This window comes from Nycticebus coucang, chromosome 21, assembly GCF_027406575.1.
Source record: "Nycticebus coucang isolate mNycCou1 chromosome 21, mNycCou1.pri, whole genome shotgun sequence".
Taxonomy (NCBI): Eukaryota; Metazoa; Chordata; class Mammalia; order Primates; family Lorisidae; genus Nycticebus; species Nycticebus coucang.
The window spans coordinates 42,029,481-42,056,778 of NC_069800.1; the positions used below are offsets into that span (position 1 = coordinate 42,029,481).

The 27,298-nt window shown below is 44.7% G+C and overlaps 1 protein-coding gene and 1 pseudogene across 1 annotated transcript; both read left to right on the forward strand.

The window, feature by feature from the left end:
- The first annotated feature begins 499 nt into the window (after nucleotides 1–499).
- LOC128573516 (3-beta-hydroxysteroid-Delta(8),Delta(7)-isomerase-like) lies at nucleotides 500–1,144 on the forward strand (annotated as a pseudogene).
- A 3,930-nt stretch (nucleotides 1,145–5,074) lies between these two features.
- On the forward strand, nucleotides 5,075–10,934 carry PROCR (protein C receptor). The gene is made up of 4 exons (XM_053574764.1): nucleotides 5,075–5,866; nucleotides 8,318–8,569; nucleotides 9,527–9,805; nucleotides 10,044–10,934. Exons 1-4 carry the CDS (start codon nucleotides 5,794–5,796, stop codon nucleotides 10,157–10,159), a joined length of 720 nt encoding a protein of 239 aa, XP_053430739.1. The 5' UTR covers nucleotides 5,075–5,793; the 3' UTR covers nucleotides 10,160–10,934.
- The last annotated feature ends 16,364 nt before the right edge of the window (nucleotides 10,935–27,298 follow it).

Genomic DNA, 27,298 nt, shown 5'->3' on the forward strand with positions numbered 1-27,298 from the left:
ATATATTCATGAGTAATATAAATTTGTAAAAATGTAAGAGAATGAAAAATGGCAAATATTCATTTTAATTTGAAGTGGTTACTTGAGAGCAGTGATTTTGAACTTGTGTGCTGGGAAAAAATAATTGTCACCCTGGGGTTGACTGCCCTGGAGTCCTCATAGCTCACAGAAACCTCAAACTCATGGGCTCAGGAGATCCTCTTTCCTCAGCCCCCAAGTAGCTCGGACTACAGGTGGGCACCACTATGCCCAGCTGTTTTTTTTCTCTTTTTTATTTGAAATGGGGCTCACTCTTGCTCAGGCTGATCTCTGAACTTCTAAACTCAAGCGAGTTTAGATCCACCCACCTCGGCCTTCCAGAGTACCAGGATTATAGGTGTGAGCCACCTGTAAATTTTTAAAGATCCATTAATTAAATTATTTTTGAAGAGAGCCAGGAGCTCCAGGGAAAACAGTGCTGCGACTGCACCCAGGCAGCCAACAATCAGCCCAAGAAGACATGGCCACCAATGCTGGCCCCTTGTACCCATACTGGCCTCAGAACCTAAGGCTGGATAACTTTGTGCTTAATGAACACCCACCTGGCATCTCCTGGCTGGCCTCTTCTCTGCCTCTGGGGTCTTAATCATGACCACATGGCTTTTGTCCAGTTGTGCTGCAGTTGTCCGACTAGGGACTTGGTAATGACTGTGGGTTTATTCACCTGGTTATTGAGGGCTGGTTTACTCTCTACCATGAGGACCTTCTTGGAGACCAAGTCTTCTTATCCCAACTCTGGAAAGTATACCAACGGAGACAGCTAATACATCTTGGGTGATAACTTCAAAATATGCATGGAGATCATCACAGTTTTACTGTGGGGATGACTCAGTCTGTGGATGGTGATCGCTTTTCTCAGCCGGAAACCCTTGCACTTCGTCCTATAGCTTGTGTTCCAGACATACTCTACTTCCTTACAGAGACCACGATGGGTTCCAGTATGGGGAGTTGGGCCAACCCCTCTACTTCTGGTTTTACTTTGTCTTCTTGAACTCCCTGTGGGTGGCTGCTGCCTGGAATACTTGTGCTTGATTCTGTGAAGCAGCTAACACATGCCCAGAGTGTGCTGGATGCGAAGGCCACAAAAGCCAAGAGCAAGAATTAAGGAGTGGGGGACTGGACTCCAACCCTGGCTGATCAGGAGCTCTCCAGCTGCAAGAAAAGTCCAGTCCAGCTCTCATAGGTTGGAGGGACAAAGCTAATTGATATGTCAAATGCAGGCTGATGGGTCAGAGATGGAAGAAAGGGGCTAAGAAGCCAGGAGGTCTAGGATGGTGGCAGTTTTTAAAATCAGGGGATATTGTAAAAAAAAAAAAAAAAAGAAAGAAAGAAAAAAACAACTTTCAAAAAATAAAATAAGATTGGGAAAGATTTTGACCCTAAAAATAAGTTATTTTCGAAAGAAGTTCAAAGCACAGTAAGTATATTCTTTTTTTCAGTCTGTTTTTGTTTTTCGATCAAAATAAGTGTACCAGTGAAGTTTCTATAGGTTCAAGTGCTCTGCGAGATTAAAAAAGGTTGAAAACACTGCTTTAGAGGGAGAGAGATAAGATTAGGGAGAAATACCCAGGGGTTTTAATTATATTAGTAATAATTTATTTCTTATGCTGGGTGGTGGAGATAGGTATATTTGAAATATAATTCAAGCATGAAATAATTTCAAAAATGAAATATTTTTATGATAATTTCTTTTTTATAAAAGGCAAGACAATATAATTGGTAGTGATCTAAGTCATTCCACTTTTCTTAAGGTCTCGCCCAGGAAAACCAGGTTCCCATTCTTTTTCCAACTAGACAATTTTAGTGAGTTGTGGAAAGAAAAGACTGTGCTGCTATTTCTTAGCTAGTTTACAATAACTGAGAGGTGAGCATCATCGACGCTCTTATACATACTCAGTTCAGAGAATGGGAGCCTGGCAAATGTCTCTGGTTTGTCCCAGATTCCACTAAGACATCTGTTGTTCCTCCAGGGAAAAGCATATAAAACAAAAAGTTAAAATCCCCCCTCAGCTCTTACCCAATCCCATTACTAGTGGTAATCTCTGGTACCTTTCCAGATATCTTTGCTATGTACGCACAAATACACAGATACACGCATTAAATTTTCTTTTTTTATTTTGAGTCAGAGTCTCAAACTATTGCCCTAGGTAGAGTGCCGTCGCATCATAGCTTACAACAACCTCCAACTCTTGGGCTCAAGCAATCCTCTTGCCTCAGTTTTTCTATTTTTAGTAGAAACAGGATCTCACTTTTGCTCAGGCTGCTCTTGAACTCGTGAGCTCAAGCAATCCACCCGCCTCGGCCTCCTCCCAGGGTGCTAGGATTACAGGCATGAGCCACAGCACCCGGCCATAGTTTTTTTTTTAATGGAGATGGAATTGTATATGTATTACTCAGATAGAAGTGATCTTTTTTTTTTTTGAGACCATATGTATTACTTGGATAGAAGTGATCTTTTTTTTTTTTTGAGGCAGAGTCTCACTTGGTTGCCCTTGGTAGAGTGCCATGGAGTCACAGCTCACAGCAATCTCAAACTCCTGAGTTCGAGTGATTCTCTTCCCTCAGTCTCCCAAGTAGCTGGGACTACAGGCACCCGCCACAATGCCCGGATATTTTTAGAGACAAAGTTTCGCTCTGGCTCAGGCTGGTCTGGAACTCCTGAACTCAGGCAATCCACCTGCCTCTGCCTCCCAGAGTGCTAGGATTATAGGCATGAGCCACTGCACCCAGCCTAGAAGTGAAATTTCTTAATTAAAAATTTTAAGTAGAATTATACTCTACATATTGCTCCATACTTCATTTTGCCACTATCAGTATCTTGTGGACATCTTTCCATGTCAACACATCTGCTCCTATGATCTGACACCCTCTTCCGCAGCGGTGGAGAAGTCTACTATGGGGATATGCCATAATTTATGATTAACAGTTTTACTTTTAATTAAACAAGAAATATATGATCATATCTGGATAGTAAAATTTCAAACAATACAGATAGAGTGATAAAATCTTTCACGAACAAGAATGATAAAGCCTTTCACAAGATTGCCCATTCCCTGGCTGGGCATAGTAGGTCGTGCCTGTAATCCTAGCACTCTGGGAAGCTGAGGCAGTCAGAATGCTTGAGCTCAGGAATTCCAGACCAGCCTGAACAAGTGCAGGACCCTGTCTCTACTAAAAATAGAAAAACTAGCCAGGCACTGTGGCAGGCACCTGTAGTCCCAGCTACTTGAGAAGCTGAAGCATGAGGATCTCTTGAGCCCAAGAGTTTGAGGTTGCTGTGAGCTATGATGACACCAGGCACTCAACCCAAGGGTGACAGAGTAAGACTGTTTCAAAACAAACAAAAAAAGATTGCCCATTCCCTTCTGCATATACACACACACCACCTATATATGTTTTTAATCTCAGGCCCCTGCTTGGAGATAAACCATTGCTGTGTCTGATATAAATCCTACTCTCATAAGGAAACAGGCTGTTTAGTTATTGTGTGTGTGGTTATGTGTATGCAATACACATAAACAGTTTTATTTACTGATTGATTGATTTTTGAGACAGACTCTCACTCTGTCACCCTGGGTAGAGTGGCGTGGTATCATAGTTCATAGCAATCTCAAACTCTTGGGCTCAAGCGATTCTCCTGCCTCAGCCTCCTGAGTAGCTGAGACTATAGGCACCCACCACAAAGCCCAATTAGTTTTCCTATTTTTATTTTATTTTATTTATTTTGTTGAGACAGAGTCTCACTTTGTCACCCTGAGTAGATTGCCGTGGTGTCACAACTCACAGCACCCTCAAACTCTTGAGCTCAAGTGATTCTCTTGCCTCAGCCTCTCAAGTAGCTGGGACTACAGACACCCACCACAATACAATGCCTGGCTATTTTTAGAGATGGGGTCTCGCTCTTGTTCAGGCTGGTCTCGAACCCATGAGCTCAGGCAATCCACCCACCTCGGCCTCTCAGAGTGCTAGGATTACAGGCGTGAGCCACCACACCTGGCCTGGTTTTTCTATTTTTAGTAGAGCTAGGGTCTCGCTTTTGCTCAAGCTGGTCTGGAACTCCTGAGCTCAAGCAATCCAACTGCCCCCGGCCTCCCAGAGGGCTAGGATTATAGGCATGAGCTACCACGCCTGGCTGACACATGAACAGTTTTAAATTGTACATTATATTCTGCATCTTACACTTGGTGATCTATGTATATCATAACTATGTCATCGAGTCATTCATCTTGTTGGTACTTATTATACGATGTGCACTATCGTGGGCACAGTATAGAACAAGATGGACAGCCTCTACAGAATCTACATGCTGGTGAGACAATCAAACAATAAACATGCCAACAAACAATATAATGTCAGGTAGTACTAAGTAATATGATGAAAATAAAGTGGCATTTGGACAGGGGAGGGGATATATTTTTGTAACTACTTCATAGTATTCCACAGAATGGATTATCATAATTTGGGGGAGTGACTTTAAAACTTTTCTACTTGCTTCCTAGTGTAAAAATATTTTATACACAACCATTAGGTACCTATGATAATTAAAAATTTAAAAAGAAATACATTTGACGGCTCAGCACCCATAGCTCAATGAGTAGGGTGCCGGCCACATACACCAAGGCTGGCAGGTTCGAGCCCGGCTCGGGCCTGCTAAACAACAATGACAAGGGCAACCAAAAAATAGTGGGGCATTGTGGCGGGCACCTATAATCCCAGCTACCTCGGGGGGCTGAAGCGAGAGAATCACTTAAGCCCAAGAGTTTGAGGTTGCTGTGAGATGTGACACCACGGCACTCTACCAAGGGCAACATAGTGAGACTCTGTCTCAAAAAAAAAAAAGAAAGAAAATAAATACATTTTATACTGCTATCCAAAACCCATCATCGAAACATACAAACACAAAACCAAAATACACAAATATACAACTGAGCAAATATTTCATGAAATAATGCTTACCCTTACCAAAGGTGATGCACTGACATTTTTTATTCTGTTCTATCCCATTAAAAAAAATGCTAACCATGTCCTGCTACACTGTTTTCATTGCCTACTAATAGATTATGACCTCAGCTTGAAAAATATTGCTTTCTGCAAGCAGTAACCTCTTCTGAGATTAATATAGATTTTTTCTGATTCTTTCCTATTAAAAACAACATTGCAATGAGCTGCTTTATACTCATTTTGTGACTATTTCTAAGAGCAAGATCCCTGATTATGTAACTGCTATTCACTTAAAATTCTGGTAAAATGTAACTAATATGCTGGAAAAACTAAATTCTAATCCCACAGATTTGTCACCACTGTGATGTATAAACTTTGGGCAAGTCCCTCCACTTCTCTGGGCCTCAATTTCCCCATCAGTAACCTGCTGTTCCTACACCCTGGTGCCTTCTAAGTTGAAAGCAGATGCCCCACCCCCTGACTCAGCCTCCCAACCCTTCTCCCCCCTTTTCCGCTCCCTGTTCCTTGTTCCTCGGAAGCAACCCAGGGAGAAGGGGAAAGGCAGGTCTGGGCAGGAGGCACAGTGCAGGGCGGAGCAGAGGGAGGCAGGAGGGAGGCCAGCCCCCTAGTAGGAAATGAGGCAGAGTAGGAGTAACACTTTATAAGCCGGACACCCTCTTTCTCCTCCCATCCCTTGGCCTCCTTCCATCCCCTTCTGCTCAGCCCCCGCCCCTCCCAGACGGTCCTCACTTCTTTCTTCCCCAGGCTGCAGCAGCCTGCCAGAGCCAGGAGCCCAGGTTCCCCAGCCTCAGGATGTTGACAACATTGCTGCTGCTGCTGCTACTGCTGCCCGGCTGGGCCCTTTATAGCCAGGAAGCCTCAGATGGTAAGTCTGGGACACGTCCTGCCCTGGGATGGTTCTGGAGAATCTACATGGGTAAATGGCAAGAGGAGAGATTAGCCCACAGTGTCTGTTCTGGGGGTTGGTTTGCGTTCCAAAGTCAAGGTGAGGAAATACAGTTAAGCCCCTGTGGAAGGGAAGCAGAGTAACTTGGAAAATGGGAAAGAAACCAGCAGAAAGAATGAAGGGGTCAGCCTCAGGAGAGGGGAGAGAGAAGTGAAGCCCGGAGGCTAAGGGTGATGGTGAACAGGGGTAAGTCTCCGGAAGATGGGAAGACACTCAGGGATAAGAAAAGAGATAGAGGGAATGGGAAAGTGCTGAGAGAACTGACAGAAACTTGGGGGAAGACTGGGGCTAAGACAGGTGAGGCAGAGGAGAGGCTAAGGAAGGTGGCACCTGTGGCTCAGTGAGTAGGGCGACAGCCCCATATACCGAGGGTGTCAGGTTCGAACCTGGCCCCAGCCAAACTGCAACAAAAAAGTAGCCGAGTGTTGTGGTGGGCACCTGTAGTCCCAGCTACTTGGGAGGCCGAGGCAAGAGAATCGCCTAAGCCCAAGAGCTGGAGGTTGCTGTGAGCTGGGATGCTACAGCACTCTACTGAGGGCGACAAAGTGAGACTCTGTCTCAAAAAAAAAAAAAAAAAGAAAAAGGAAGATGGAAGAAGACAGGGTGCTGCTGGGGAGATGGGACCTGGGGAAAGAGAAGGCGAACACATGAGTCATCAGACTGTTTTAATTAGCCCCATTTAAGTAAAAAGGGGAGTTATTACTCTGCATCAGAACTGCACATGGGGGCCCCCTCTCCCCTCTCCCACAATCCCATCGCTTCAGTCTCCCCCTCCAAAAAGGAGCAAATAATAACAGGTTTTCAATAAGTGCTCACTATGGTTAATACATGTATTGACTCATTTAATTCCCAGGAAACCCCAAAAGGTGGGTAATATTATCTCCATTTTACAAAGGAGGAAACCGAGTCACAGAGCAGTTAAGGACCATATCTAAGGTTACCCATACATGTGCTTATTCATACTTGCAGATACGGAGCACAACTTCTCTTATACAGACACAGACAAGACACACACACAGATTTACAACTCTAGATTCATTCAAAGGTTCTCTTGGCACCAATTGTGTACAGGCCCCTTTCTGGGTGAAGGAGGCAGAGATAACCAGACATGGCTTCCCAGCCTGGAGGAGATCAGTGTAGTCTGTGTGTTTGGAGACGGGCATTAGAATCTAGCAGGATACTTGGTAACACATGGTGGTCTGGAATCACTGAAACAGATTCACCGTGTTTGGGAGGAGAAAGGGGAACCGCATCAGGAAAACTAAGAGGGCAACTGAGCTGAGTCTTAAAGCATGAATAGAAATTTGCATGTGTTACTAAGTTCAATGTGAGCATTTCACATTGTATATTGAAGCAGTACCCTGAATCCCATAAATGCATCAATGTACAAAGTTATGACTTAAAAAATAATTAAAAAAAGAAAAGAAATTTGCCAGGCAGAAAAAGGTAGGAGTAATAACCTAGACATGTTACTCATATGTCGGTCAAAGGCGGTGTGATGAACACCAACTAGTCTGATACATCCAATATTGGGAAGAGGCTGGAAAAGGCAGCTGGGGCCAGGTCACCAGGAACCTCAATGCCAGACCAAGGACTCACCGGGGACAGATCTCCTGTGGTGAGGCAGTGTAGCAAAGAAGCGGACAGTGCTGGATTGACTGCCTGCATGCAAACCTTGGCTCTACAACGCGTCTTAGCTTCAGTGTCCCTTGTACACTGGGGTTAATAACAGTAGCTACTACATTACACCATGGGGGGAGGCACAAATAGGATAATAATGTGTGTGAAGCAAATTGCTCAGGTCATAATAAGCACTTAATGGAATAAGCTATTATGTTTTTGGCTTTTTGAAGGGTAAGGTATGTCATTACAAGGATTTAAGTTGGAGAAAGACATGATTTTATCCCTGGGTCAGGTGGACCTCAGATTAGAAGGGGTGAAATGGAGAAATGACGGCAGGAAGTTATGTCCCAATCCAGAGAGAAGCGATGAGACTAGGGCAGTGGCAGAGGAGACAGAGGGCAGGAGGAGATAGAACTGGGATTATATGGTACGCTAGGATTTGTTGACCAACTGGTAATGGGGAATAAGGGGAGTGGAGGGTGAAAAAAGGAGGCGGAGAGGAATGTCTTATCCACCGCAGGCCTCAGTTTCCTCGTCTGTAAAACGAAGATAATAATCCCTGTCCTGCCCCCCTGGTAGGGTTACTGTGAGCGTCAGACTGAGAGAGCAGTGGGCGGAACTTGGGCACTTTATAGTTTATGAAGGATGCAGAAGGTGGCGGCCAGCCTCTGGGTAGGGGGTTATTATCTCCCGCGGCCCGCCACCCGCTCCCTCGCGGGCCCAGTCAGACGCTGACTCCACCTGCAGGCCTCCACAGCCTCCGCATGCTCCAGATCTCCTACTTCCGCGACCCCTACAACGTGTGGTACCAAGGCAACGCATCGCTAGGGGGGCGCCTGACGCACGAGCTGGAAGGCCCGGACACCAACGTCACGATCCGCCAGCTACAGCCTCTGCAGGATCCGGAGAGCTGGGAGCTCATGGAGAGCAGCCTGCAGTCCTACCTGCGCCAGTTTCACGGCCTCGTGCGGCTAGTGCACCAAGAGCGGGGGTTGGCATGTGAGTGGGTCAGGGCGGGGCCAGGGCGGGGCCAGGCCCTAGCGCTGGAGGCGTGTCCTGGGCGGGGAAAGGGGCGGGTCTTTGTGTGTGGGCGAATCCTGTGTGCTCCTAGCCCCTTGAAGATAGCTGAATGGGAGCTAAAGAGAAGTGGGTGTCCTAGTTTCTTTCTGCTGGCGTAACCTCTCGGGGCCGATCCTGTTGGGAGGATCTGGCAGGGCAGGGTTCGTTGCAGACTCCCCATCTCGCCTCACATTCCTCCAACTCCTTTTCTTATAAACCCCTGTTCTTTTCCTGCCCACACTTTACCCTCAACCCTCCAGCTACCGCTGCTGCTTCTTTTTTTTGTTTTTGTTTTTTGTTTTGAGACAGAGTCTCAAGCTGTCACCCTGGGTAGAGTGCTGTGGCAGCAACCTCAAACTCTTGGCCTTAACATATTCTCTTGCCTCAGCCTCCCAAGTAGCTGGGACTACAGGCGCCTGCCACAACACCCAGCTATTTTTTGTTGTTGTTGTTGTTGCTGCTGCTGCTATTGTCATTGTTGTTTTAGCTGGCCCTGGCTGTGTTCGAACCCGCCAGCTCCGGTGTATGTTGCTGGCACTGTAGCCGCTGAGCTACAGGCACCGAGCCCAGCTACCGCTTCTTATGGGAAGCTGACGACTTTGCTCACAGTTCCCCCCACTCCTTTCCCTCAGGGACCCCCAACTCCTTTCTTTCATAGTCCCCCCCTTTTTTAATCATCTACCCGTTCTCCTTACATAGCCTCCAACAGTCTAACCCCAAGCCCCTGCCTAAGCCCCTGGGCCCTCCTCCTCACAGTTCCCTGACTCAGACTCCCCTCTCCTCACAGCTACTGCTGCTCACCTCCCAGGCCCCTAACCATGCTCTTTTCCCGGGAGTGGGCATCCCCCAACACCTGGCAACCTCTCCATAGAGGCCCCTAACCCTGCCCACCCACAGTTCCTCTGACCATCCGCTGCTTCCTGGGCTGTGAGCTGCCTCCTGAGGGCTCTAGAGCCCACGTCTTCTTCCAAGTGGCTGTGAATGGGAGCTCCTTTGTGAGTTTCCAGCCACAGACAGCCTTGTGGGAGGCAGATACCCAGGCACACTCCACAGTGGTCACCTACACCCTGAAGCAGCTCAACACCTACAATCGTACTCGGTACGAACTACGAGAATTCCTGCAGGATACATGCGTGCAGTATGTGCAGGACCACATTGCTGTGAAAAACAGGAAAGGTATGATGACAGGACTATGCCAGGCCTGTGGGGGAGGTGGCAGGTTCCAGACAAATGGATGGACTGACACCCTGAGCAACAAGCCCATGGCTGGGGCTTTGGGGCAGAGTACACACAGCTTGAGTTAAAGCTGGTAAACTGGACCCTTTCCTTTGGGGCAGAAATCCTTGGCGTTTGTCTCAAATCATGGATGCTTTGGGGGTATGTCCTTCAGGCTCACTCTCTCCATGTCCTGCAGGGAGCCATATAGGTCGATCCTACACTTCACTGGTCCTGGGTATCCTGGTGGGCAGTTTCATCATCGCTGCTGCCGCTGTAGGCATCTTCCTGTGCACAGGTGGACGGCAATGTTGATTACTCTCCAGCCCCTCCAAGAATGGGCTGGATTGACCAGCATTGGCAAGGGAAGGTTTCAGCTCACTGCGAAGCCAGACTTCCTTATGGGGATACCACATCCCAGGAGGTTTGGAGTGACAGCTCCTTTCTTCTTCCAGGCCTGCCTACCAAAGGTTTGAGGGATGGGAAGTATGAAGTAGGTAGGCTAGGTGGACAAGGTACTTGGTTTGCGAAGGACCTAAGAACTTGCATAATGTGCTGAATTGGTCTGAGAAGCTAATGGTTATCTACTTTGTCAATAAACACAGGATGATGGAGTTGGGGTAGATGGCCCGTCCTCCAAAAACAGACAGAATCACCTGAGGCATTCAAAATGCATGACCAAATAAAACAAGTCATTCACAACCAAAATAAACAACATTCTATGCTTACAAGTGTGTGAGACTTGGGACAGAACACTGGTATAATGGGGTAGAATGAAGTAACCGGATATTGGGAGGCCAAGGTTGGTGGTTGCTTGGAGTGATACTCCATCTCTACTAAAAATAGAAAAAGCTAGCCAGGGGTTGTGATGGGCACCTGTAGTCCCAGCTCCTGGGGAGGCTGAGGCATGAGGATTGCTCAAACCCAAACGTTTGAGGTTGCTATGAGCTATGAAGCCATGGCACTCTATCTAGGGCGACAGAGTGAGACTCTGTCTCAAAATAAAAAAAAAAAGAAAGAGAGAGGAAGACTGGAGAAAATGTAAAAGTGTAAAATCCAAGTAATATAGATTAATCTATTAATTAAAAATAATATTAATATATTTATTACTTGTGTATAAGACATTTTTATTTCTACTTTGCAAAACTTTTGGAAAAGTAGCCCATAGCCTTCGCTTCCACCTCCTTTGATCCACTCACCCTTTGATCCACTGCAGTCTGCTTCTCTTTATAGAGAAGTGCTATAAAATCACTGGTAACCTCTAATCACAAACCCTCAGCCTCCATGATAATCTGCAACCTTGTGGACTAGAATTCTTTTTATACTCTAACTTTTGAGATACAATACTTTTAATTTTTTTTTTTGAGAAAATGTCTCATTCTGTGGCCCGGCTGGAGAGCAGTGATGTTATCACAGCTCACTGCAACCTCAAACTCTTGGGCACAAGTGATCCTCCTTTTTTTTTTTGAGACATAGTCTCACTCTGTCGCCTTGGTTAGAGTGCTGAGGGGTTATAGCTCACAACCACCACAAACTCCTGGGATCGAGCAATCCTCATGCCTCAGCCTCCAGAGTAGCTGGGACTATAGGCGCCCTTCACCACACCTGGCTAATTTTTTTCGTTTAATTTTTTGGCAAAGATAGGGTCTTACTATGTTGTTCAGGCTGGCATACTTCTAATTTTTTTTTTTTAGAGACAGTGTCACTTTGTCACCCTGGGTAGAGTGCTGTAGCGTCACAGCTCATAGCAACCTCCAGCTTTGGGCTTAGGTGATTCTCTTGCCTCAGCCTCCCGAGTAGCTGGGACTACAGGCGCCCGCCACAACACCCGGCTATTTTGTTGTTGTTGCAGTTTGGCCAGGGCCGGGTTTGGACCCACCACCCTTGGTATATGGGTCCGGTGCCCTAATCACTGAGCCACAGGCGCCGCCCCATACTTCTAATTTATTATTATTATTATTTATTTATTTATTTTTGCAGTGTTTGGCCAGGGCTGGGTTTGAACCCGCCACCTCCAGCATATGGGGCCGGCACCCTACTCCTTTGAGCCACAGGTGCTGCTAATTTTTAAACAGTTCTGGTCATTCTTTTTCAATCCCTTTGACAATATCCTCTTATTTAATTCACCCTGGAAATGTTGGCTTCCTTAGAATTCCATTTCGTGGCTCCTTTGTTCTCCTTTAAACTCTACCCTGTCACAAAAAGGCTATGACAGAAACAATACCTACCTCATGGATGCATACAAAGTATTATATTAAATAATATACATAAGATAATATATGTATAGTTGGTAAATTTGACAGTGGCTGCTGACCTCCAGATCCTGCATTTGCATTGACTCTTGAAAATCATCTCTACTTTAGTTGAGACTGTAGATATTTCAGAGTCAACTTGTTCACAATTATATTTATTATCTTTCTCTCCAAATCTGTTCTCTCTCTTCTGTTGTTTGCTATCCATTAATGGATAGCAGAACTACCATCAAGGCCGATGGCTCATGCCTGTAATCCTAGCACTCTAGGAGGCCGAGGTGGGAGGATCACCGAAGCCAAGACTTCAAGACCAGCTTGAACAAGAGTGAGAACCCGTCTCTACAATAAATAAAAAAATTAGCCAGGCATTGTAGCAGGAACCTGCAGTTCCAGCTACTCCAGGAAGCAGCAGGAGGATCACCTGAGCCCAGGAGTTTGAGGTTGCTGTGAGCTATTATGACACCATGGCACTCTACCCAGGGTGACAGACTGAGACTGTGTCTCATACACACAAAAAAATTATTAAAGGTTCACTATAAAACATCCATATGAGGCTTATACCTATAATATTAGCACTCTGGGAGGCCAAGGCAGGTGGATCACCTGAGCTCAGGGGTTTGAGACCAGCCTGAGCCAAGAATAAGATCCCATCTTTACAAAAAAAAGAAAAATGAGCCAAGTGTTGTGGTGGGTGCTTATAGTCCCAGCTACTCCAGAGGTTGAGGTAAGAAGATGGCTTGAGCCCAAGAGTTTGAGGTTTCTGTAAGTTGTGAAAATGCTGCAGCACTCAACCCAGGGTGAGACTCTGTCTCAAAAAAAAAAAAAAAAAATCCATGTGATACAGAAGAATGTAGAAAAGAGAAACAGAGAAACAGAAAAACATGAGACATAATAGAAAATCAAAACAAAATGGCATATGTATATCCAATTGCATGAACAGTATTACGTGTGAATGAATTAACAGTATATATTTTTTCCATATATTTATTTTCAAATTATTTGTATCTTTGAATCTAAAGCATGTCTCCTGTGGCCAATATAAAATTCAAACCATACGTCCATGTAAATGAATGTTCACACCAGTATTATTCATAATAGCCAAAGGGTGGTAGCACTCCAAATATTTATTAATTGATAAATGTAAAAACAAAATGTAGTACATTAATACAATGGGATATCATCTACCATCAAAATGAAGCACTGGGGTGGCGCCTGTGGCTCAGTGAGCAGGGCGCCGACCCCATATACCGAGGGTGGTGGGTTCAAGCCCAGCCCCGGCCGAACTGCAACAAAAAAATAGCTGGGCGTTGTGGCAGGCGCCTGTAGTCCAGCTGCTCAGGAGGCTGAGGCAGGAGAATCGCCTAGGCCCAGGAGTTGGAGGTTGCTGTGAGCCATGTGACGCCACAGCACTCTACCAAGGGCAGTTAAGTGAAACTCTGTCTCTATGAAAAAAAAAAAAAAAATGAAGCCCTGATACATGTTATGCCACTGATGAGCCTTAAAAACGTAAGTCAAAGCAGCAGCAAGTCAGGAAGGACACACATTGTATGATTCCATCCATGCCACGTGTCCGTAATAGGCAATCTGTTAGTGGTGTCTACTGTTAGGGCATGGGGGTAGTAATGAGGAGTGATCATAAAAGATACAGAGTTTCTTTTTGTGGTGATGAAAAAATACATATATTTTTTCTGAGACAGAGTTTCACTCTGTCGCCCTGGGTAGGCGTCATCATAGCTCACAGCAACCTCAGACTCCTGGGTTCAAGTGATCCTCTTGCCTCAAGAGTAGCTGGAACTAAAGGCATTCACCACAACACCCAGCTAGTTTTTCTAGAGTCTTGCTCTTGCTCAGGCTCCTCTTGAACTCCTGAGCTCAGGTGATCCACCTGCCTCGGCCTCCCAAAGTGCTAGGATTATAGGTGTGAGCCACATCCCCTGGCCTGGTGAAAATGTTCTAAACATAGATTGCGGTGATAGATGCATAATTTTGAAAATGGTTTAAAAACACCAAAATGTATACTTTATAAATGATTGACTTTTATGATATGTGAATTGTATCTCAACAAAGATGTTACAGGCCAGGTGTGGTGGCTCATGTCTGTAATTCTACCTACTTGGAAGGCCAAGGCAGGAGGCTCACTTGAGACCAGGAGTTTGAGACCAGCCTGGGCAACATAGTGAGACTTTATCTCTAAGAAAAGTTTTTCTTAAATTAGCTAGACATGGTGATGTACCTATGGTCACGGCTACTCAGAAGGCTGAGATGGGAAGATTACGTGAGCTCAGGAGTTCAAGGCTATAATGAGCAGTTGACAATCATGTCAACTGCTCCAACCTGGGCGACAATCTGAAAAAACAAAAAGATGTGACAAAGTGGTAATAATAGAATAATTTTGAGTCTGAACAAAGAAAGTAACAGCTGTTCAAATCAGTGGCCAGCAAAATATGTTAACAGCTAGGTTAATTCCTTCTTTGTGCTTTCTCGATCCAGTCTGATCTATCTTCTTCTGAGTCTACATAGAAAATAAGAAGTGAGAATTACAAAATGTTAGAATTCAACACCCTTGCACAAATGGTGAAACTAAAGCTGGGTAAATGGAAGTGGCTTGCCCAAAGTTCCACAGTTACTTTGTGCAAGAACTGGAACTAGAACTTGGGACTTCTGACTTTTGATCCTGAGCTACTTACTGCTGCTACATCAGCCTGTGAGAGGCAGAAGGAATCACAGGTTACAGAAGTAGTGGTATTACTTGGAGGAATTCTCTGAGAAGTAAAGAATCAGGAAAACAGTGGGTAAGTAAGTGACTCTGACCTTTCAGAGAGAAGGTATGATCCTTATTTCTAGGAATTTCTATACAGGGTAAAGAGTGAACACATGTAAATATTTGTTCATAGCTGTGCAACATTGGATAAATCAGTGCCACTTTCTGGAAAGGATTTCTTAATTTTTTTTCTTTTTTTCTGAGACAGAGTCCCACTTTGTCACCCTCAGTAGAGTGTGGTGGCATCACAACTCACAGCAACCTCCAGCTCTTGGGTTTAGGAGATTCTCTTGCCTCAGCCTCCCAAGTAGCTGGGACCATAGGCACCCGCCACAGTGCCTGGCTATTTTTTGTTGTAGTTTGGCTGGGGCTGGGTTTGAACCCGCCACCCTCGGTATATGGGGCCAGCGCCCTACTCACTGAGCCACGGGTGCCGCCCCAGGATTTCTTAATTTTTAAGACAGCTGTGATAATTAGGATACTAAGTAATTAAATCTCAACAGCTAGCATTTGGACAACTTTAAGTGTCCTAGCAGTCCCATTCCTCTTCTTCAGAATGACCTTAGAATACTTGGTTTAGGTCTGTCCTGTGGTGACCAGACTATTGGAGGCCCAATTGTCGTTTACATGAGAACCAAACAAATCTGGAATAACTGTAAACAACTGACTCTCTAGCATATTTTACAAGCCTCCTTCTGGGTGGCCCGGCTTACTGTATTCCCATCTTTTAATTGAGTTCAACATGTAGGTCTTGGTTTTAGGCCTTCTGCCAGGTGGTCTGAGGTTTAGGTTTCTCTACCCCATTCTTTTTTCAGTTCAGCCAATTATTGCTGAGGCCTAATTTAGATATGCAAAGAATTGTGCTAACTACTAGCAGAGATACAAAGATGGGTAAAACACAATCCTGTCCAGGAGCCCATCGTCTAGAAGGAAAGGCTTCATTTTGACACAGAAGGAATAAAAAAATATTCAAAGTAATTATAAGCTCTATGTACTGAAGGAAAGTGATCAGGGAAAAGCCCTCAAGGCCATAGAATGCATCTGGGCTTGAAGAAAGAAGAATTTCAGTGGGTGAAGAGGGGAAACGTGTTTCTTCTAAGATCTTCTGGCTAAGATCTTTGAGGGAAGAGATTATATCTTATTCAGCTCTGTGTTCCTGACACCCAATATAGTGCCCAGCACAAGGAAAGAGTCCAATACCTGTGTTTTGAATCAATAAATGATGAGAGGATTTTGGACTGATAGAATAGTACAAAGGCAAAAAAGATTAAAAAAAAAAAAGGCACCTCACTTTTGGGGAATTCGAAATGGTCTGATGTGGCTGCTCTGAATATAGATTATGTAAGGAAATGTTGTGGAAGATAAAATGAGACATCTTATTAACATCTCAGATGAAGAATGCCATGCTAAGAAGGTAAACTTAATTCTATAGGCAACAGTTAACTATTTTCTCCTACAGGGCAGTAACATCCTTGTTCATCTTTATATCCTTAATATCTAGAATGGTGGCAGGAATTTATAAGATAGTCAATAAATGGTTGGACGAATGAATGAAGTGAAGTTTTTTTCTATTTTTAGTAGAGACAGGGGTCTCACTCTTGCTCAGGCTGGTCTCAAACTCCTGAGCTCAAGCAATCCACCTGCCTCAGCCTCCAAGAGTGCTAGGATTACAGATGTGAGCCACTGTGCTGGACCTGAATTGAAGTTTTGTTTTTTGTTTTGTTTTTGAGAGAGAATCTCACTCTTTCGCCTTCGGTAGAGTGCTCTAGAGTCATAGCTCATGGCAACCTCAAACTCTTAGGCTTAAGAGATTCTCTTGCCTCAGCCTCCCAAGTGCTGGGACAACAGGTGCCCACCACAAAGCCCAGATATTTTCAGAGACAAGGTCTCGCTCTGGCTCAGGGGCTGGTCTCAAACCCGTGAACTCAGGCAATCCACCTGCCTCGGCCTCCCAAGTGTTAGGATTACAGGCATAAGCCTCGAATTGAAGATTTTTGAGAAAGGAAGTTATTTCATCTAAGCAGCTTACTTTAGTAATAATAATCTCTCACTTTTTTTTTTTTTTTTTTGAGACAGAGCCTCAAGCTGTTGCCCTGGGTAGAGTGTCATGGCATCACAGCTCACAGCAACCTCCAACTCCTGGGCTTAAGCGATTCTCCTGCCTCCTCCTTCCAAGTAGCTGAGACTACAGGCACCTGCCACAATGCCTAGCTATTTTTTGGTTGCAGCCATCATTGTTGTTTGGCGGGGCCGCGCTGGACGAACCCACCACCTCAGTTGTATGTGGCTGGCGCCTTAGCCACTTGAGCCACAGGCGCCGAGCCAATCTCTTACTTAAAAAAAATTCTTTTTTCAAGACAGAGTCTCACTCTGTTGCCCTGGAAAGAATGTCATGACATCATTATAGCTCACAGAAACCTCAGTCTCTTGGAATCCAGAGATCCTCTTGCCTCAGCCTTCTGAATAGCAGATACTAAAGGCACCTGCCACAACGCCTGGCTAGTTTTTCTATTTTTTTAGTAGAAATGGGGTCTCGCTCTTCCTCAGGCTGGTCTCAAACTCCTGAACTCAAATCCACCTGCCTTGGCCTCCCACAGTTCTAGAATTGCAGCTGTGAACCATCACACCTGGCCTCTCGCTTTTATATACTTTAACATACAATTTTGTAGATACCAAAACACTACTATTACTTAATTTAAAATTGTATTGATATGTGCATATACTCACCAAATTTAAAGGACAGATGTTATTAGTATTATATCATTTCCTGAAGATGTTGTTCTCATTTCCTGGCAATGTTATTATTCTTACATCCAGTGTAGAGACTGAAACTCTGTTTGTTCTAATATCCCTTCATATTAATGAAGGAAGATTGTATGCACACCTGTATGTGATAGGGCTGTCATGAGTAGCCTTAGTCTTGTTTCATACTCATGGTCCTCAGGATTTCTTCAAATGCCAAAAAGTAAATTTAACTCTCGATGTAGAGACGCCATACTGATTACTTCATGGGGAGCCTGGGGTGAAAGGTTCATTATACCCCACACTGTGGAAACTTAATCAAATTCTTAGACACTGTTCTTTTCCGCAAGCTTGACCTCTCTAGTCGTCAACTTATCTCTCTTCCTCTCTTCCCTGTTACAATCTTGCAACCCTTTCCCACCAAAACAAACAACAAAATTCTTTATTTTCTCAAGCCTTGCCACAAATATTCCTCTCTGCAAAACAAAAGGCCTGTAGTTTTTTTATTTTCTTAAACATACCCTTGGTGTCTCATTCCATCCAGTTATAAGGGAAGAAGGGGTTAGCTTTGGTCTATGGGACTCCAGAGAACAGATTAATAAATAAGAGGAAGTCAAGGAGAAATAACTGTTAGTTTAATATAACCCTCTGATGCAATTTAATAATGAAACTGGCTGCTTCACAAGGTACAAACTCCATCATTACTTGGAGTATTCAGCACGTCAAATCCAAGTTCAGACTTCTGAAATCACATGTAACACCCTACATATTTTCTAAGACAGTGATTCTGGGTGGCACCTGTGGCTCAGTGGGTAGGGTGCCAGCCCCATATACAGAAGGTGGTGGGTTCGAACCCGGCCCTGCCCAAACTGCAACAAAAATAGCCTGGCATTGTGGCAGGTGCCTGTGGTCCCAGCAACTCAGGAGGCTGAGGCATCATCTTAGAATCAACTAAGCCCAGGAGTTGGAGGTTGCCATGAGCTGTGATGCCACAGCACTCTACTGTGATCCTGTTCTCCCAAATCTTTTCTTTTCTTTTTTTATTTTTTTTTTAGCTTCTTTCCAAATCTTTTCTAAGTTAAATTTCCCTAGTTTCTTCAAGGGTTCCTCATGTGATGTGGCATTTCAGTAACCTAATATTGTTCTTCTGGACTTGCCACAATCTGTCAATTTATCATGCATTTATTTAAAAAATATTTCTTGAGGCTCAGCGCCCATAGCTAAGTGGTTATGGTGCGGCCACATGCACTGGGGCTGGCAGGTTTGAACCCAGCCCTGACCTGCACCCAAGAATCAAAATAAACAATGCCCCTTTGTTACACTTTGGTCTCCAGTGTTCTGACCTGCTCCTTCAGTTTTTACCTATCCCATAGTTAGTAAGTTGCTGTTTTAGACAGTCAGGTGGGTTTCTATAATAAGATGACAGTAGAGTAGAGGTCTAAAGGAAGTGGAAACCCACCTATGTTCACTGAAAGACAAAAAAAATTGTCATAGAAGCATTACCTGTCCCAAACTGGAAAGTACCCAAATACCCACAGGAACAGAATGATGAAACCAATTATACTATATTTACACAGTGAAACAACGAGAATGAAGAAACGAAAACAACATGCCTTAATGTGGATGAATGTCACAAACATAATGTTGATCAAAAGAAGCCAGACACAGCCGGGTGCGGTGGCTCCCGCCTGTAATCTTAGCACTCTGGGAGGCCGAGGCGGGTGCAGCCTGAGCTCACAGGTTTGTGACCAGCCTGAGCCAGAGTGAGACTTCATCTCTAAAACCAGTCAGGCATTGTGGCAGGTGCCTATAGTCCCAGCTACTTGGGAGGCTGATTCAAGAGAATCGCTTGAGCGCAAGAGTTGGAGGTTGCTGTGAGCTATGATGCTATGGCCCTCTACTGAGGGTGACAAACCGAGACTCTGTCTCAAAAAAAAAAATCCAGACACAAAAAAGTATAAACTACATGTAGGATTCCATGTAAATAAATTCCAAAGATACACAGAACAACTTGTGATGTTAGACTTCAGGATATTTGTTACCCTTGGGGAACTAGTGATTAGAAGAGAGACACAAGGGTTTCTGGGACAGTGGTCTGTTCCTTGAGATCTGGGTGCTGACTTTGTGTACATTCATTGCACTGTTCAGTTATAATTTGTGCACTTTTCTGTATCAGCGTTATGCCTCAGTAAAGTTTACATGAAAAAAGAATGACTCGGAGGTATTTGGTCTGTGCAACTGGAGACTATAATTGCCATTTATTGAAATGGGGCAGCTATAGGAAAAGTAGGTTTTGATGGTGGGAAATACATCTGTTCTGTATATATATATATATATATATATATATATATTTTTTTTTTTTTTTTTTTTTTTTTGGTAGAGACTGAGTCTCACTTCATTGCTCTCGGTAGAGTGCCGTGATGTCACACAGCTCACAGCAACCTCCATCTCCTAGGCCCAGGCAATTCTCCTGCCTCAGCCTCCTGAGTACCTGGGACTACAGGTGCCCGCCACAACGCCCGGCTATTTTTTTGTTGCAGTTTGGCCAGGGCCGGGTTTGAACCTACCACCCTCAGTATATAGGACTGGTGCCCTACCCACTGAGCCATAGGCGCCACCCTGTTCTGTACATATTAAGTTAAATATTTATTAGGTATTTGAGTGTGAAAAACTTTTTGGGCAGTGCCTGTGGCTCAGTGAGCAGGGCGCCGGCCCCATATGCGGAGGGTGGCGGGTTCAAACCCAGCCCCTGCCAAACTGCAACAAAAAAATAGCTGGGCGTTGTGGCGGGCGCCTGTAGTCACAGCTACTCGGGAGGCTGAGGCAGGAGAATCGCCTAAGCCCAGGAGTTGGAGGTTGCTGTGAGCTGTGTGATGCCATGGCACTCTACAGAGGGCAATAAAGTGAGACTCTGTCTCTACAAAAAAAAAAAACAAAAAACTTTTTTTTGAGACAGAGTCTCACTTTGTCCCCCTGAATACAGCACCACAGTGGCATAGGTCAGAGCAACCTCAAACTCCTGGGCTCAAACGATCCTTTTGCCTCAGCCTTCCAAGTAGCTGGGACTACAAGCACCTGCCACAGTGCCAGGCTATTTTTTAGAGATGGGGTCTCACTGTTGCTCAGGCTAGCCTCAAACTCATGAGCTCAAGCAATCCACCCACCTCGGCCTCCCAGAGTGCTAGGATTACAGGCGTGAGCCACTGCACCCCAGCCTTCAAATTGAAATATTGATAGGCAGTTGGTATACAAGTTTAAAGATGAAGGGAAAGGTCTAGGCTGGAGACCTAAATTTGGGAGGAGCTCACCATACAGATAACCCATGTAAACCCATGAAGCTGGATGGGATCACCTAAGGTATAGTGTTGACAGAGAAAACATGTGAGGACTAAACCCTCAGGGTGCTCCAACATTTAAAGGTTGGAAATTGAGAAACCAGAAAAGAAAACTGAGAAGTGACCAGGGAAGTTATGATGAGAACAGAGAGAGTAGTATCTCAGAAGCCAGATGAGGTCAGCCCAAGTAGTTTAATGCTGGTATAATATTAAAAAATAAATGAACATAATTAATCATATTGACAGATTAAAGAAGAAAAAACGCATGATAATCTAAATTGATGGAGAAACTGCATTGACAAAATTTAATATCCACTCATGATAAAGTCTCTCACTCAACGAGAAAAAAGGAAACTTCCTTAACATAAAAAGGGACATCTACAAAATGGACATCATACTTAATGGTGAAAAGCTAAATACTTTTTCCCTAAGATCGGGAACACAGCAAAGATGTTTACTTTCACCATTTCTATTCAACATCATCCAGAAAGTTCTAACCAGTGCAATATGCAGGGGAAAAGAAAAAAATATATATGAATTGAACATAAAAAAATAAACTATCTCTATCAATAGCCACCATGATTATCCTATGTAGAAAATCGTATGAAGTCTATAAAAAGACTCCTTCAACTAATTAATGAGTTTAGTAAGTCACAGACACAAAGTCATAATAAAAATCAACTGTGCTTCTGTATGCTCACAATAAGTAATTAGAAAACAAAATCAAATAAACAATATCTTTTTTTTTCTTTTTAAGACAGAGTCTCACTATGTTGCGTCAGTAGAGTGCTGTGGCATCACAGCTCACAGCAACCTCTTAACTCTTGGGCTTAAGCGATTCTCTTGCCTCAGCTTCCCAAGTAGCTGGGACTATAGGTGCCTGCCACAATGCCCAGACATTTTTTTGTTGTAGTTGTCATTACTGTTTAGCTGGTCCAGGCCCAGTTCAAACCCGCCAGCCTGGATGTATGTGGCCGGCATCCTAACCTCTGAGCTACGGGTGCTGCCAACAATATCATTTATAATAGCTTCAAAATAATGAAATATTTTAGGAATAAATCTAATAAAACTTATGCAGAATCTTTATGCTGAAAACTGTACAGCACTGATGAAAGAAAAGAAATCAAAGAAGACCTAAAGAAATGGAGAAGTAAAACATGTTTACTGATTAGAAGGCTTAGTGCTGTTAAGATGTCAATTCTCTCCAAATTAATATGTAGATTCATACAATCCCAATCAAAATTCCAGAAGGATTTTTTTATAGATATCAACAAGTTGATCCTCAAATTTATATACAAAGGCAATGGAACTAGAAGGCTCAAATAATTTTGAAAAAGTAGAACAGGGTGGTGCCTGTGGCTCATTGAGTAGGGCGCTGGCCCCATATATGGAGGGTGGCAGGGCCGATCCTGGCCCAAGCTGGGCATTGTAGTGGGTGCCTGTAGTCCCAGCTACTCAGGAGGCTGAGGCAAGAGAATCGCCTAAGCCCAAGAACTAAGGAGGTTGCCACAGCACTCTACCGAGGGCGACAAAGTGAGACTCTGTCTCTTAAAAAAAAAAGAAAAGAAAAAGTAGAACAGTGTTAGAGAACTCACACCTTCTGATTTCATGTCCTTTTTTGGGGGGGGAACATAATTTCACTATGTCGCCCTCGGTAGATTGCTGGCATCACAGCTCACAGCAACCTCCAACTCTTGGACTTAAGCAATTCTCTTGCCTCAGCCTCCTGAGGGACTACAGTTGCTCGCCACAACACCCAACTATTTTTTTGTTGCAGTTGACTAGCTGGCCCAGGCTGGGTTCAAACCCGCCACCTTTGGTGTGGCTGGCACTGTAACCACTGTGCTACGGGCACAGAGCCTGATTTCACGTTTTACTTGCAAGTCACATTTCTTTTTTTTTTTTTGTAGAGACAGAGTCTCTCTGTACCGCCCTCGGGTAGAGTGCCGTGGCGTCACACGGCTCACAGCAACCTCTAACTCCTGGGCTTACGCGATTCTCTTGCCTCAGCCTCCCAAGTAGCTGGGACTACAGGCGCCCACCACAACGCCCGGCTATTTTTTGGTTGCAGTTTGGCCGGGGCTGGGTTTGAACCCTCAACCCTCGGTATATGGGGCCGGCGCCCTACTCACTGAGCCACAGGCGCCGCCCGCAAGTCACATTTCTAACCAGGGACTTGAATCCAGAATTTATATTTTAAAAAAACTCTGTAAAACTGGGTGGTGCCTGTGGCTCAGTGAGTAGGGTGCTGGCCCCATATACTGAGGGTGGTGGGTTCAAACCCGGCCCTGGCCAAAATGCAACAAAAAAATAGCTGGGCGTTGTGGCGGGTTCCTGTGGTCCAAGCTACTCAGGAGGCTGAGGCAAGAGAGTCACCTAAGCCCAAAAACTGCAGGTTGCTGTGAGCTGTGATGCCAAAGCACTCTACTGAGGGCGACAAAGATGAAAAACAAGTAACTTCACAATAGCAATATCTGGTGAGAACACAGAGCAACTGCAATGCTTATCTATCGCTGGTGGCAGTACAGAATGATACAAGCCCTCTCCCAGTTTCCTTTAAAGTTAAACATATACTCATCATGTAACCCAATAGTCCTTCCGAAAAACTTATCCAGGTAAAATGAAAATTTATATTCACATGAAAACCTGTAAGTAAATGTTTACAGAGGCTTTTTCATGATTGCAAACAACGTAAATGTTCTTCAGCTGGGAAATGGAGTAACAGACTGTGGAATATCCAGGCAATGGAATATTACTCAGCCAAAAAAAGGAATGAACTATTGATACACACAAGGAGGAGGATAAATCTTAAATCTATTATGCCAAGTGAAAGAAGCCAAATTAAAAAGGCTACATAGGCTGGGTCCGGTGGCACAAGCCTCATCCTGTGGTTTTAATCCTAGCACTCTGGGAGGCCCAGGCAGGTGGATCATCTGAGCTCAGGAATTCAAGACCAGCCTGAGCAAGACCCCATCTATACTAAAAATAGAAAAACTAACTGGGCTTGTGGTGGGCACCTGCAGTAGCAACTGCTCTAGAGGCTGAGGCAACTTGAACCTAGGAGTTTGAGGTTGCTGTGAGCTATGACACGACGGTTCTCTACCTAGGGTAGACAGAGTAAATACATACATACGTACATACAAGGCTATGTATTGTATGATTCCATTTACACGACATTCTTGAAACTATAGGAATAGAGAACATGTCAGTGTTGCCAGGGCTTGAGGCCAGGGGAAGGTTTTGACTACACAGGGGTAACATAAGGGAATTTTGGGGAGATGATAAACAGGTCTGTATTTTTTTATTTTTTGTGAGACAGATTCTCACTTTCTCACCACTGGTAGAGTGCTCTGGTGTCATAGCTCACAGCAACCTCTAACTCTTGGGCTCAAGTGATTCTCTTGTCTCAGCCTCCTCAGTAGCTGGGACTACAGGCATCTGCCACAACGCCCAGCTATTTTTAGAGATGAGGGTCTCGTTCTTGCTCAGACTGGTCTCAAACTCATGAGCTCAGGCAATTCGCCAACCTTGGCCTCCCAAAGTTCTGGGATTACAGGCGTGAGCTACTGCACCCGGCCACAGGCCTGTATTTTTACTGTGGTAGTGGTTATATGATTCTGTGCATTTGTTACAACTCAGAACACCAAAATGTGAATTTTACTGAAGGCAAACTACAATTAAATTACATATACATGCCTATTATATGTGTATATATAAAAAATAAAATTAGCTCAGGGCGGTGCCTGTGCCTCAGCGGGTAGGGCGCTGGCCCCATATGCCGAGGGTGGCGGGTTCAAACCCAGCCCTGGCCAAACTGCAACAAAAATAGCCGGGCGTTGTAGCAGGCGCCTGTAGTCCCAGCTACTTGGGAGGCTGAGGCAAGAGAATCACCTAAGCCCAAGGATTTGGAGGTTGCTGTGAGCTGTGTGACGCCACGGCACTCTACCAAGGGCAATAAGGTGAGACTCTGTCTCTACCAAAAAAAAAAAAAAAAATTAGCTCAGCGGCTAGGGCACCAGCCACATACACCAGAGCTGGCAGGTTCGAATCCAGCCCAGGCTGCTGTGAGCTGTGATGCCATGGCACTCTACTCAGGGCAACATAGTGAGACTGTGTCTCAAAAAAAAAAAAAAAGTCTCCATCTTAGCTGAGCACAGTGGCTCACACCTGTAATCCCAGCACTGTGGGAGGCTGAGGAGTGAGAATTGCTTGAGCTCAGGAGTTTGAGACTTGCCTGAGCAAGAGTGAGACCCCCAACTCCTAAAAATATGGAAAAACCCAGCCAGGTGCCGAGGTGAGTGTCTGTAATCCCAGCGGCTTCCAGAGGCTGAGGCAGCGGGATGCCCACAGCCCGAGTCTGAGTTTGCAGTGAGCTATGACACCATTGCACTCTGCTCAGGGCATAGGATGGGACTCTGTCTCAACAACGACAACAAAAGAAAGCAAAGAAATAAAAAATAAATAAGCAAGGAAATAAAAAAAGAAAAAGAGTATCTTCTAGCTGGGCACCCATAGCTCAGTGGTTAAGGCACCAGCCACATGTTCCAGAGTTAGTGGGTTCAAACCTGGCCTGGGCCTGCTAAACAACAACAACAACAAAATAGTCCCATGTTGTAGCGGTTGCCTGTAGTCCCAGATACTAAGGAGGCTGAGGCAAGAGAATCACTTAAGCCCAAGAGTTTGAGGATGCTAAGAGCTATGACACCACGGCACTCTACCAAGGGTGAGAAAGTGAGACTCTGTCTCAAAAAAAATAAAATAAATGTATTTTCCCTCATATTGCTATCAAGTCAAATTTCACAGGTTTATATTTATACAATTACTTTTCTGGAGCCTAAAATTAGGACTGCCTTAATCTCTGCTAACTTTCCATTTCCTCTCATTCCACAAAACCTAAAACTTTCCTGGAATTTTAAATTAATTAATTAATTAATTTGTTTTTGACACAGGGTCTGGTCCTGTCGCCTGGGCTACAGTTCACTGGCCTCATCAAAGCTTACTGCAACCTCAAATTTCTGGGCTCAAGTGATCCTCCCTCCTCAGCCTCCCAGAGTGCTAGGATTATAGGGATGAGCCATCATGATCAGCCTAGAATTTATTCTTTTTGAGTAAGTTATTCCTTCTCTCTCGTGAATGTCCAATTCCTATTTTTGGAAAGGTAAAATAACTCATATGCCGTTAGGACTTTAGTTGGGATCCACTTATCTGGTTAACTAGCTGTGGTTATAGATGGCTGTGAGAGTCCTCTGAGGGGCCAGGACATGGAACAGATATGCTTTGATTGGAGAAAGGAAAAGAGAAGGCCACGGCCCAGCAAGGCACCACAGGGCACCAGGGGCTTGGTAGAGGCAGAGGGCAGCCATCAGAGAGAGCACAGGGGAACATGCCAAGAACACACTGTGCTGCCTTCACAGCTTGGCCTCGGGCTGGCTCTGGACTTGGGCCAGTCCCTTCCTGGACATTTCATTTTCTCTCTTTGGAATCTCTCAAGTCTCTACTCAAATCTGTTCCACAGTCCTGTAGCCAAAATCCTCTTCCTCTGTCTCCATTTATTCAACAAATATTTATTTTAACTGACGCTAATCACACTCTCTCCTGTTTGTACAGCACAGAAGCCCTTTTACATCTGCTTATCTTGTTATGGTGCAAGAAGGACCACCCGCTCAAATTAGAAGTTTCCGAATGGAGTCTTTATTAGCCAGCCGACGGCTGTCTCCACAGTCCCAGAGAGAGACCATGCAAGAGCAGCCCCGACCCAAATATGCACAAGGTATTTATAGGGTAAGTCGATGCAAGCAAGCAGGCTACTGGTTTAAACCAGTTTAGTTACAGAAGCTGAAGTGGCGGTTAGTAGTGGTTGGCGGGTTCCAGGAACTTAAATTTTCAGAAGGTCCGGGCCCTTCTAGTTCCAGGGGGTGGAGGGCAAGGGGTAGGGCAGTAATTTTCCATCTCATTCCCCACTGGTATTTTTTTTTTTTTTTTTTTGAGACAGAGTCTCACTATGTCACCCTCAGTAGAGTGTGGTAGCATAACAGTTCACAATAACCTCAAACTCTTGGGCTTAAGTGATTTTCTTGCCTCGGCCTCCCAAGTAGCCGGGACTACAGGCAGCCGCCACAATACCAGCTATTTTTTTGTTGTTGTTGCAGTTGTTTAGCTGGCCTGGGCCAGATTTGAACCCGCCACCCTGGGTGTATGTGGCTGACGGCATAACCACTGTGCAACGGGCGCCGAGCCTCCCCACTGGTTTTTATGGGAATCAAATCGTTGTTTCATCCTCATCCTGACAGATGTGCTGATAGTGGGTACGCAGGACCATAGTCTGGATTCTCCAGAGTATGTAAGAGGTGAGGGTGTTTATAAC

Bases quoted from the DNA above. Each gene is read 5' to 3' on its own strand.
- PROCR (XM_053574764.1), top strand. From the start codon at position 5,794: ATGTTGACAACATTGCTGCTGCTGCTGCTACTGCTGCCCGGCTGGGCC. The intron at 8,570-9,526 runs GTGAGTGGGTCA...GCCCACCCACAG, and splicing joins CCAAGAGCGGGGGTTGGCAT to TTCCTCTGACCATCCGCTGC. The intron at 9,806-10,043 runs GTATGATGACAG...CATGTCCTGCAG, and splicing joins TGCTGTGAAAAACAGGAAAG to GGAGCCATATAGGTCGATCC.